The 13,004-nt window shown below is 44.4% G+C and overlaps 1 protein-coding gene across 3 annotated transcripts in view; it reads right to left on the bottom strand.

The window, feature by feature from the left end:
* Positions 1–13,004, bottom strand: part of OLFML2B (olfactomedin like 2B) — a 581,670-nt gene that overhangs the window by 299,903 nt on the left and 268,763 nt on the right. For all 3 annotated transcript variants that reach the window (XM_069737200.1, XM_069737201.1, XM_069737199.1), the window contains exon 2: positions 3,820–4,083. In XM_069737200.1, coding sequence (XP_069593301.1) covers positions 3,820–4,083 — 264 coding nt within the window. The remainder of the gene's footprint in view (positions 1–3,819; positions 4,084–13,004) is intronic.

Below are 13,004 nucleotides of genomic sequence, written 5' to 3'. Positions count from 1 at the left end.
CACACACAAAAAGTTGCTACACGCATGTTGCCACACAAAACTCATCTCACAAAAGTCGCTACATGCATGTCGCCACACACAACTCAACACAAACAACTTGATAAACGAAACTCGCCCTAAAACACACACAAATCTGGTATTATCCTTCAAAAATAAAAATCTGATTAATAAGCAGACAAACTACAAGAGCAACAAATGTACCATATAGGAAATACGGCAGCTGTCAGTCACATGACCTGTCTATTATGTGTATGTGTGAGCTAATATATACTGCCAGGGTGAGGGCTTCCTGTTGGCTGGGGATATGTCAGGCTGCCAATTTAGCTTACAAATACTGAGGGAAAAATACTGAGCAAATAACATGTGAACGAGGTCTAATACAGGAGGAGATGACACACAGGTATATACCATATACAGGGGAGATGACACACAGATATATACTATACACAGGAGAGATTACACACAGGTATATACTATATAGAGGAGGAGATGACATACAGATACATACTATATACAGGAGGAGATGACATACAGGTATATACTATATACAGGAGGAGATGACACACAGGTATATACTATATGCAGGAGCAGATGACCTACAGGTATATACTATATACAGGAGGAGATGACATACAGGTATATGCTATATATAGAAGATGATATACAGGTATATACAGGAGGAGATGACACACAGATATATACTATATACAGGGGATATGACACACAGGTATATACTATATACAGGAGGAGATGACATACAGGTATATACTATATATAGAAGGAGATGACATACAGGTATATACTATATATAGGAGGAGATGACATACAGGTATATACTATATACAGGGGAGATGACATACAGGTATATACTATATACAGGAGATGACATACAGGTATATACTATATACAGGAGATGACACACAGGTGTATACTATATATAAGGGAGATGACAAACATGTATATACTGAGGTGAAAATGAGAGGTGTGAGGTGAAAATGAAAAGGTGTGAGTGCAAAATGAGAGGAGTGAGGGAAAATAGTGGAGTGATCGGAAAATGACAGATGCGAGGTCGAAATGACAAGTGTTAGGGGGAATGAGAGGAGTGAGGGAAAAAATGAGAGATGTGAGGGGGGGAAATGAAAGATGTGATTGGGAAAATGAGAGGCATGATGGGAAAATAAGAGAAGTGAGGTGCTATAACTAACCACAGATATTTACTATGCCCAGGCAATGCCGGGCTCTTCAGCTAGTCATCTATATAATGCCTGTAAAGCAATATGTTTTCTTTAGAAGGTGTTGTCTGAGAGGCGATGAGAACTCAAACCACCCTATAAAGAGATTTGCAAAACTGGGCGCGACCCGAGTCCCTATCGCTGTGCCAAACTGCTGCAAGAACAGCTCACCCTGGAATTCAAAAACATTGTGCTCCAATATGAATCTTAAACCTGTTATGAGGAAATCTCTCTGGACTGACAGCATATCTGGAATCCCAGATAAGTAATGTGCTATATTGAGTAATGTGCAAACGTGCTCCCTGACGCGGAGTCCACGGTGGACTCCGCATCAGGGAGCACGTTTGCTCCAGGTACTAATACCATTCACTCTCTCCTATAGCGATCTGCATTGCGCTTGAAGCACCATACTTGCCTTATACAAACGGCACTACTTATCTACGGCCTATTTCTACAATTGAACATTATGTAGCTGATGAAGGTCACCACAGACCGAAACAGTTTATTCATACTACAATAAACCTTGTTGCAATATATACTTAAGTTGAGTGCTGGGTTTACTATTTTGCAACTATATGGTTTGGGAACCTAACCCTAGAATCTCCCTTTATTTCGTAGTTGTGCTCATGCTGTCGTTTCTCTACATGAAAATATTGACTGCTTAGGAGGATTGATTCTACTGACTGTTAGGTGTCGAGTTCTCGCCGTTGCACAGGGGGAATCCCGAACCACCTCCGCTGCGGTCTCCCATTCTTCTCCAGCTGCAGTGGAGCCTGCTCAGCAGAGACGTCGGTCCCGGTGTCAGGCTCAGGAAGAAACTGTGCACTTGGTTACTGCTGCCCTTCTAGGCTCAGCCATTGTAACCAGCACTGTTCAGCAGCGAGAAGACGCTCCTGGGACTAAGTCCTGCTTTTCCTCTACTGAGCATGCCCTATGAAAGACCTCTCATTGGAGGTCAGAGGTCACATGCTCAGGTCTTGTAGCAGCTCCTATTGGACCACTAGGAAGGTCCCTGGAGAGCTTCCTCTATAAAAGGTTCGCATGGCCGCATGGCCATGCGCTAGTATAAACTTGATAACGTGTGCGTGTGTAGATGAATGAATGTCGTTGGATGAAAACTCCTTAATCATTCCCATTCCTAGTGTTGTTGACTGCTCGCGAATGGTGGAAGCTATCTAGCGCCCAACAGTGCTACCTGCACACCTAGCACAAGTTACAGTGCCTTTTGCAGTGCCCGCTTATACGGCACCGTGCGCAATCGGTGTGCTTTCCTGACAGCCTGTCAGTGTCAGGTGGGAATTCCCGCTTGGACTCTGCATCTGACTCGGGGCATCCTCAGGCGCGTGCTCAAAAGCCACCGAGGGTCAGAGCGAGTCCAATCACCATATTATTGGGGGTCATTCATAGGGATCCCACTAGTGTCTTGCAGCTGCACCCTGTGCCTGTTACCATAGCGCTGCAAAGTTTGGCAGTTCTGTGAAGCAACAGAGTTCGCTACTATTCACACGGGGTGAAGTCTAACCCACGTGTGAACAAGTGTCCATCCTCCTTTACTCAGCAGCAGGTACCATCTCTGTACGGTGGACCCCGGGCTGCGAACGCACCTCATATCTTCCTCTTTATTATTTGGTGCGTTCTGCTAGCCCTAACACTGACAGAGACCCGTTAAGGGTTTTCTTAACATGTTTCTAAGGTGTTTTTGTAAAGGTTTTCTTAGTATATTTTAAACTTTTTGTGGGTGATTTTCTCATATTTATTGAAAAACATTAAATAATTAATAAAATGCTTACTGTTTATGAAGTGAAAAAAACTCAAAAATGCTTACAAAAGACCTAGGTGTCTTTGTGGCATTAATGTAGCCTTCTCATTGATTTGTTTTGCAAGTATGGAGCAGCTTTAAAGTGGAAAACACCTGAAGTATAGACAGGCCACTTCTTTTAAGTTTTTGAAAACCTGAAGTCAGCCCTCATCTGTGCTAAACAGGACTACTTCACAAGAATCACAACAATCATATCTTCTTTATGACCACAGCTATTCAACACTGTTAACTCCTTCTATCCCATCCACGGTTGCTTCCTTTGACCTCCTTCATTTCTGCAGAAAGCTTTCCACACATTTCAAAAACTAAGATCGACCAAGTCAGACAAATCTTTACTTTTCAACCATCAAAACTCTTCCATATAAGACCAATGCCCTTCTCCCATACCCTTCCTTCTCACCATCATTGAAGGAAAGCTTACTCAACTTCTCTCCAAATCGCACTCCACCACTTGTTCTCTTGACCCTATGTGCAACCCACCAATCTACAGTCTCTTTTCCCATTACCCTGTAGATTGTAATCATTCAGTCTGTCAATGTTAATTTGTTCATTATAAATTTATATACTGTATGTACTTTGTATGTAAACAGTTTTAACATGTACAGCACCATGGAATCAGTGGTGCTCTAAAAATAATAATAATAGTAATAACAATGTAATAATAACAATATATTTATTATATATGTTTTTCAATATATGTGCACAACTTCTCATTCTCAACTTCTCAACTTCTCATACACAGATTAGTAAAATTAAAGGGAAAAATACCTTAAAGCCATTTTTTTCAGTTTCTTTAAGCTTTTTTAGACGAAAATCTCCCTCGCATGGATTTAGAGCAGATGGTGGGGCCACACATGCACACTTGCAGTCTGGACCTGATGTTATGGTCTCCACAGTATAGAAGTCATCTGGCTGGGACAGACCCTTCTTAGACCTTTCACATGACTCTCTATTTAATGGTTTTACAACACATTTGCACTTGCAGTTGGATCCTTCTGATATTGCTTTTACCTTATCATAGTCACCAAGCAACTGTAAAAAGAAAAAACAAAAACAAAATTAGTTTAGAAGTTCATAGACAATCTGTTTTTTACATCTACTGTAGCTAATCGCCTTGTTTGTACCCTCTAAAGCAGGGGTGGTGAACCTTAGGCCCCAGGGCCATTTACGGCCCTCGATGACCTTTTATCAGGCCCCCCGAGCAGATTCTCATGGACCGCATTCTTGGGCAGGGGGTGTATTTTGATTACAACCAGCTCATTAAATTCTTCTTGCTCTGTTAGCACACACACGCAGTGTTCACTACTGAACACTGAAGGGCATGCAATGAAAGATTACGTCCTGAAACCAGTGCCACTGTCAGGATGTACTTTGTGGGTGGAGTTTGTACGGCCCCCGAAGGATGGTATAAATATCCAAATGACCCTTGGCAGAAAAAAGATTCCCCACCCCTGTTCTAAAGGGTAAAGCTGTTCCAGATCACCGAGAAGTACAGTGATCATGCAGCTTTGCAAATATATAGAGGCATGTTTATCAATGCTGTCTAATTCTTAATCAGTGGAAATTTTGACTACTACAGTAGACCGTCTTAAAATATGCCAGATTTATCATAATGGCTCATGCTGTTTGATAAATCTGTCTTATTTTATGACTGTGTAGTCTAAGATTACACCACTTTGTATTTAGCTTACTGTGGGCCAAAAATGTGTGCCACAATTTTGACATATTTTTATATATTGTGCTGTGTGTCGTGCCTCCTTTCCAGATAAACCACAATCTTTTTCATCAAGGCCACACACTCACATTAGCGAAGTTGTAGAAAGTGTCTAAAACACAAAATAAATAGGATGCAGGTCAGGCAAGGCAGTTTTTTTGGCACAAATTGCACCAGAATTCTGCCATATTTTGACTGATAAATGTCCCCCATAGTTAATTTATAGCCAAACATAAATCATAAATAAATAGTTCACAGTAACTGAAAAACTGCATAGCAAATATCTAGTTCCTTACTAAAACAAAAGGGGTCCATAAATAATAGTACACACCTATTACTTGCCTTACAGTATTCAGGCAGACACTTGTTGGTAGTATGGAGGAGTGACACCTAACAATGTCTAACATGTAGTGAAACAAGGAATTTCATTGCCACAAATTATAATTAGAAACATAGTTGGATTGGGGTGCTTAGGGCCGCAAGGTAGAATGGATGCTAGGGCCCCAAACTACAGCTATTTGTGAAGCAGAGTGTAGACTGTAAAATACCGGGGCTCCTCCGCGTCTTCTGTGCCCATGCCATAACGGTGATGTACAATTATGATGGCTTACAGTAAATGTATCTCTGCCACTGTGTAACAGTATGTTACAGGACAGGAAGGGGTTAAACATTCAAATGTTTAATTTCTAATAAAAATAATATGCAAATTGCCTCTTTGACGAGTATACTCATTGCTCGGGTTTTCCCGAGCACGCTAGGGTGATCGAGTATTTGTAAGTGCTCAGAGATTACGTTTTCATTGCCTCAGCTGCATGATTTAGAGCTGATAGAGAGCTTGAATACATGTGGGGATTCCCTAGCAACCAGGCAACCCCCACATGTACTCAGGCTGGCTAGCGGCCTTAAATCATGCAGCTGCGTCAGCAAAAACTAAATCTCTGAGGAATTACAAATACTCAGAGACCACCCTAGCGTGCTCGGGAAAACCCGAGCAACGAGTACACTCGCTCATCACTGAAAGCAATGTCTGACTTTAATTTGTTCATTTTCATAGATCTTTGATTTATTTTTACTTTTGTCAGATTCAAGTTATTTATGTGACCATTGTGGGTTTTTCTGTCATTAAACGAAGTGTACTAACAATTTTGACCACGTGTGTACATGTTTAATCACGGAAGCGTGAATGGGGCCTAAAAAAGATACTATAAGTTTTCCAACACACATGTAAGATAAAATGCTACCATTAAATTGCAATTCATCCCCGGAAAAACTGGATGGACCATAGTAAAAGAAACATGAAAACAATTCCTGTGTCCTTAATGCCAAAATATGAGTGTCTTTAAAGGGAATCTGTCAGGTTTGACAAATATAAGATACACCACATGTCCAATCCTGTGATGGGCTTGCTGGGCTGACAGTGCTTTGATTGACAGCTCAGCTGTCCAATCTGTGACTGGGAGGTGCGGAACTTTCTCCAGGTGTTCAGTGTTCTGGTGGATTGCCCAACTACTTAAAAGAGCTGTCTGCCTCTGATCCCTGCCAGATGTAGTTTGTGCTTCTTGGTGAGTGTTAGCCTGATTCTGTTGCTCTGAGTGCTGATCCTATGCTGCATGACCCTTTGGACTATGTTCAGACTATCCCTCTGTCTTGTCTAGGGTTGAGCAAAACGGATCGGACAAATTCAAAAATCACCGACTTTCGGCAAAGTCGGGTTTCATAAAACCCGACCTGATTCTAGTTTGGGATCGGCCATGAGGTCGCCGATCTGCGCGCAAAAGTCGTGTTTCGTATGATGCTTTCAGCACCATTTTTCAGCCAATGAAGGAGGACGCAGAGTGTGGGCAGCGTGATGACATAGGTCTCGGTCCCCACCATCTTAGAGAAGGGCATGGCAGCGATTGGCTTGCTTTCTGCGGCGTCACAGGGGCTATAAAGGGGCGTGCATGCCGACCGCCATCTTACTTCTGCCGATCGTAGCATAAGGAGAGGTTGCTGCAGCTTCATCAGAAGAAGGGATATAGTTAGGGAGGGAAGATTAACCCTCGAAACTGCTTGTGCTGTAGCGATTTCCACTGTCCAACACCAACATTTGTTTGCAGGGACAGTGGAGGCTATATTTTTGTGCATCAGCTCTGTAGCTTATTAGGCTGCCTTACAAGGCTCCCTGATAGCTGCATTGCTGTTTGCATGCTGCTGTGCAAACCAACTGCTTTTTTAAAAGCAAAAATCCTGTTGCTCCTTTCTGCACAGTTGTCTTGTTTATTTGTCCACACTTTTGTGTGCAGCAGTCCTTTTTATTGCTGCCATACTTTTCCTGAGATCATTGTAGGGAGATTGAAATTGTACTACAGTCCTTGTATTTTTTCATATATCTTCCACCCACTTTCTGCCACTTACATTGTGCTGTTTTATACACTGGGCCTGAGTTTTGGTTCAGTCTCCCCCCCAAAAAAAAGTGAGATTCAAATTCTCACAAAGTGGATATACTTCAGTCCTGTTAGTTTGTCGTATATCAGCCAGCCACTTTCTGCCACATAGATTGTGTTGTTATATACACTGGGCCTGAGTTTTGGTTCAGTCTCCCCCCCAAAAAAGGTGAGAATCAAATTCTCACAAAGTGGATATACTTCTGTCCTGTTAGTTTGCTGTATATCAGCCAGCCACTTTCTGCCGCTTAGATTGTGTTGTTATATACACTGGGCCTGAGTTTTGGTTCAGTCTCCCCCCAAAAAAGTGAGATTCAAATTCTCACAAAGTGGATATACTTCTGTCTTGTTAGTTTGTCGTATATCAGCCAGCCACTTTCTGCCACTTACATTGTGTTAGTCAGTGAAAAGAGGGAGACACAAAAGCGCAAATAGGGTCTTATCAAACGTTACACAAAGTTGCCCACCAAGAGAACTACTCACCTGGTGAGATTGAAGGAAGGACATATATCAATGGCGGCTGCTGCAGATCCACAGGTCAGTGTGAAGCACACACTTAGATAGGAGAAAAAAATATTGTACCAATATTTGTGGTATGTCCTGATGAAGGGGTCACCTGAATCCTGAAACGCGTAGAATAAACCACGTTGAAAACCTCTACAATTTTTGAAATTCTTCTTGCGGCAGCGCAGGGATGATCCTTTTTTCTCCTATCTAAGTGTTTACTTTCATTGTGTTGTTTTATGCACAGGGCCTGAGTTTTGGTTCAGTCTCCCCCCAAAAAAGGGAGATTTAAATTCTCAACAAGTTTATATACACCTTCTACCTTGTTTTACAGTAACATATAATGGTTGTTATTTTGGTTAGATTTTCCAAAAAATGGGAAAGTCTCGTGGAAGAGGCCGTGGGCGGTGGTTGCCTGTTGGTACTGATGGTGGTGGTGGTGGTGCATCTGGTGGTAGTGTCAAAAGCACAATAGCACGTAAGGCTGGAGGTGTTGAGCCAGCGTCATCGTCTGGCTACACAAGGCCTCGAAGGCTCCCTTATCTGGGAGTAGGAAAACAGCTTTTAAAGTCGGAGCAGCAGGAAAAAGTTTTGGCTTTTCTTGCTGACTCAGCCTCTTTCGCCTCCTCTTCAGAAAGTTCCAAATATAAAAGCAGCGAGTCGTCAGTGGATGCTCCCGGTCAGGAACAAGACGTTTCCTTGTGTCCTTCACACAAAATAAAAGTGAAGGTTGCATCAGGCGACACTACAGGTTACTCCATGGAGCTCTTTACACATACCGTGCCTGGGATAGAAAGGGAAATTGTTAATTGCCCATTACAAGATGAATCGGACATGGAGTGCACTGATGTACAGCCACTGCTAGATTATTATGCTGTTCCATTGACTCAGATCACTACATTGCCCTCGCAGTGTACTGACCCTGATGAGACTATGGTGCCCCGTCCCGAACGCTATAGCACCTTACACGGTGACACAGAGGAAGGTGCACATGACATTGAAGAGGAGGTGATAGATGACCCAGTTGTTGACCCAGATTGGCAGCCATTGGGGGAAGAGGGTGCCGCTGCCAGTAGCTCAGAAACAGAGGAGGATGATCCGCAGCAGCCATCTACATCACAAAAGCTGTCATCTGGCAGGCCCGTATCAGGCCAAAAACGTTTGTTAAAAACAAAAACAGTTGTAGGACAGCGTGGCCATCCGGTGAAAGTAGAACAGTGTGCAATGCCTGAAAAGGTATTCCATAGTAGGAAGAGTTTAGTGTGGAAATTTTTTAACCAAGATCCGAATGATCAGTCAAAAGTTATCTGTAAGAAATGCTCAAAGACCTTTAGCAGAGGGAAGAATCTTCAATATTTAAATACAACGTGCATGCATAGACATTTAACCAGCATGCACTTACAAGCCTGGACTAACTACGAAACATCCCATACCATTGGTGCACCTGCTCAGAATGAAGGTAGTCAGCAACGCTACATTGCTTCCCTCACTGTAAGCCCACCGATTAGGACACCACCAGCAGCAAATGTGGAGGTATCATCGCAAGGCCAAAGCAGGCAGGGAGTCACAGGGTTAGGAAACACTGTATGTAGGCCAACATCAAGAATACCATCACCAACCCTCTTTAAATCCGCCATGTCCACCACCACCACCTCTAGTTCCACCATATGCACCTCTCCAGTCCAGCTCACCCTACAAGAGACTCTCATTAGGAAAAGAAAGTACTCATCCTCTTATCCACGTACACAGGGTTAAAAACGCCCACTTTGCTATACTAATCTCGTTAGAGATGATGCCCTACCGGTTGGTTGACAGCGAAGCTTTCAAAGACCTGATGGCCTACGCAGTACCATGCTATGACCTACCCAGTCGGCACTTCTTTGCGAGAAAAGCCATCCCAGCCCTCCACCAGTATGTCCAAGACTGCATTGTCCATGCACTGAGGCAATCAGTAGAAAGGTTCACCTCACAACACTTGCATGGACCAGTAGGCATGGCCAGGGACGTTACGTGTCCATCACGGCACACTGGGTTAATGTGGTGGATTCAGGGTCCACAGGGGACAGCCATAGTGGGACAGTTCTGCCTAGCCCACGGTCTAGGAAACAGTTGGCTGTAGGCGTTCGCCAACCCTCCTCCTCCTCCTCCAGAACCGAAAGCTCATGCACAACCACTCCATCCGCAGCTGCCAGTGTTGCACACGAGGTGTCCCATTATCGAACAGCTAGTGGTAAGCGTCAGCAGGCTGTGTTACAAATGAAGTGTTTGGGTGACAACAGACACACCGCAGAAGTACTGGCCGAGTACTTGCAGCAACAAACTCAGTCATGGCTGGGCAGTATACATCTTGAGGCAGGCAAGGTAGTCAGTGATAACGGAAGGAATTTTATGGCTGCCATAGCACTTTCAGAACTTAAACACATACCGTACCTTGCCTGGCTCACACCTTGAACCTGGTGGTGCAGTGCTTCCTCTAAAATTATCCGGAGTTACAAGCCCTGCTCCTGAAAGTGCGAAGACTTTGCTCGCACATCCGATGGTCGCCCGTACACTGCAGCCATATGCTGAACCATCAGCGATCGCTGAATCTTCCCCAGCACCGTCTAATATTCGACGTTGCAACAAGGTGAAACTCCACACTGCACATGGTTCAGAGGCTGAGCGAACAGAGGCGTGCTGTAATTAATTTGTGTGAGGATACACATACACGGGCAGACATGGCAGAATGTTGGATGGCAGACATGGAGTTGTCTGGTGTACAATGGTCAAAGCTCCAAGACCTCTGTCAAGTCCTTCAGTGTTTTTAGGAATGCACATGGCTGGCAAGTGCAGACGACACCATCATAAGCATGAGCATCTCACTAATGCATCTGCTGATGCAAAGTTTGACGCACATTAAGGAGCTGGCGTCTGCAGCCGAGGAGGAGGGAAGCCTTGATGACAGTCAGCCATTGTCTGCTCAGGGAACTCTCCTGGATGAGGTGGTGGACGAAGATGATGAGGAGGAGGATGATGGGGATGAATATTTATGGGAGGATGCTTCTCAAGGGGCAATAGAAACTGGTGGCGTTGCAAGGTCAGTACAGGGTTTTATGCGGGACACAAGTGATGTTGATTTGCAAGAAAGTGCTCCTCAACCCAGCACAAGCAGTGAATTGACACCTGGAACATTGGCCCACATGGCTGAGTATGCCTTGCGTGTCCTAAAAAGGGACCCCTGCTTTATCAAAATGATGACCGATGGTGATTACTGGTTGGCCTGCCTCCTGGATCCACGATATAAAGGAAAATTACAAAATATCATGCCACATGAGAACCTTGAGCAAATATTGGCTACCAAACAAGCAACTCTTGTAGACCGTTTGGTTCAGGCATTCTCAGCACACAGCGGCGGTGATGGTTCTCACACGAGCCGTAGGGGGCAACATGGCAGAGGTGTTAGAGGTGCACAAATCCGAAGTGGCATTGGACAGAGGGGTTTTATGACCAGGTTGTGGAGTGATTTCGCAATGACCGCTGACACGACAGGTACTGCTGCATCGATTTAAAGTGACAGGAGACAGCATTTGTCCAGTATGGTTACGAACTACTTTTCCTCCCTTATCGATGTCCTCCCTCACAGGTCATTCCCCTTTGATTACTGGGCATCTAAAATAGACACCTGGCCTGAATTGGCAGAATATGTATTATAGGAGCTTGCTTGCCCTGTTTCTAGTGTGCTATCAGAAAGAGTCTTCAGTGCTGCTGGTTCAATACTGACCGAAAAAAGGACACATCTGGCTTCCCGAAATGTTGATGATCTAACCTTCATTAAAATGAACCACTCATGGATTTCAAATTATTTTGCCCCACCTTCTCCTGCTGACATGCAGCTTGCCTGAAAAATGTCTTGCTTTTATTATTATTATTATTATTATTATACATTTTTATAGCGCCATTTATTCCATGGCGCTTTACATGTGAATACGGGGCAAATATAGACAATTACATTAAACATGAGCAGATAACAAGGCACACGAGTACATAAGGAGGGAGGACCCTGCCCGCGAGGGCTCACAGTCTGCAGGGGGTGGGTGAGGATACACTAGGAGAGGGAAGAGCTGGCTGTGCGGCTGTTCAGTAGGTTGAGGATCACTGCAGGCTGTAGGCTTGTCGGAAGAGATGAGTCTTCAGGTTCTTTTTGAAGGTTTCTATGGTAGGCCCAAGTCTGATGTGTTGGGGTAGAGAGTTCCAGAGTATGGGGGAAGCACGGGAGAAGTCTTGGATGCGGTTATGGGAAGAAGAGATGAGAGGGGAGTAGAGAAGGAGGTCTTGGGAGGATCGGAGGTTGCGTGTAGGCTTTTGGCCTCCTCTTACTAACTTCTCCAATTCCTCCATTTGCAGGTGCTGAATGTCCACCATAGACCACTTTTATACCTCCCTAAATGGGCTGACTCCCCCTACAGGGCCGTGGTCACCACCTGGCGCAAGCATCGGTGCAAGTGCCGTTTGCCTGGACAGGTGGGTGTGCCCACTCTTGGGGGACCGCACTGGCACAGGGTCCCTCATAGTACAATGAAGTGTCTCTGACGGTGGTGGTGCACAACCAACGTCAGACACACCGTCGTAATATGAGGGGCCCTGTGCCAGTACCGCCGCCCACGAGAGAGTATTCCCCCCCATCTCGAACAGTGCTCTACAACTTGCAATACTTACCTCTCCCTTCTCCACCACTGTGTAGTCTGTGCTGTTAAATCCTTCAATGGCACTGCCAATACAAATTTGTTGAAATGATAGTTAAAATATACAGGGGCCCTGGCCTTCATTTAGACCAGTTAATACTTTGCGCTGGCTACAACTGTCTGCTACTCAGCAGAGGAGCCCACCCCAGTACCTAGCTATGCCACCTGTTTATTTATTAACTATTTTTTGGCAGACATTTAGCCCACTTTATTATTTGGGCCTACCAACTGTGTCTGCCACTATTTACAGTTGTCCTCCACCGAACAAAGCAATGCCGCCTGTTTAGTCCTGTTACCATTTTTTTAACTGCATTTAGCCCACTTTCTTATTTGGGCCTACTAACTGTGTCTGCCACTCATTACAGTTGTCCTCCACTGAACAAAGCAATGCCGCCTGTTTAGTCCTGTTACCAATTTTGAACTGCATTTAGCCTACTTTATTCTTTGGGCCTATATCTGTGTTTTCTCCTCATCCTGCCCATTGCCCAGCCACTGCTAAATGAGTCTGCTGGTACATTGACCCAGACCACTACATTCCCCCTGCACTCTCTACAGCCTGAATCTGACCCTGCTGAAAGTCAGGTTCAA

This window comes from Ranitomeya imitator, chromosome 8, assembly GCF_032444005.1.
Source record: "Ranitomeya imitator isolate aRanImi1 chromosome 8, aRanImi1.pri, whole genome shotgun sequence".
Lineage (NCBI taxonomy): Eukaryota > Metazoa > Chordata > Amphibia > Anura > Dendrobatidae > Ranitomeya > Ranitomeya imitator.
The sequence above is the reverse complement of the archived record's forward strand: the minus strand, read 5'-3'. Positions and strand labels throughout refer to the sequence as shown.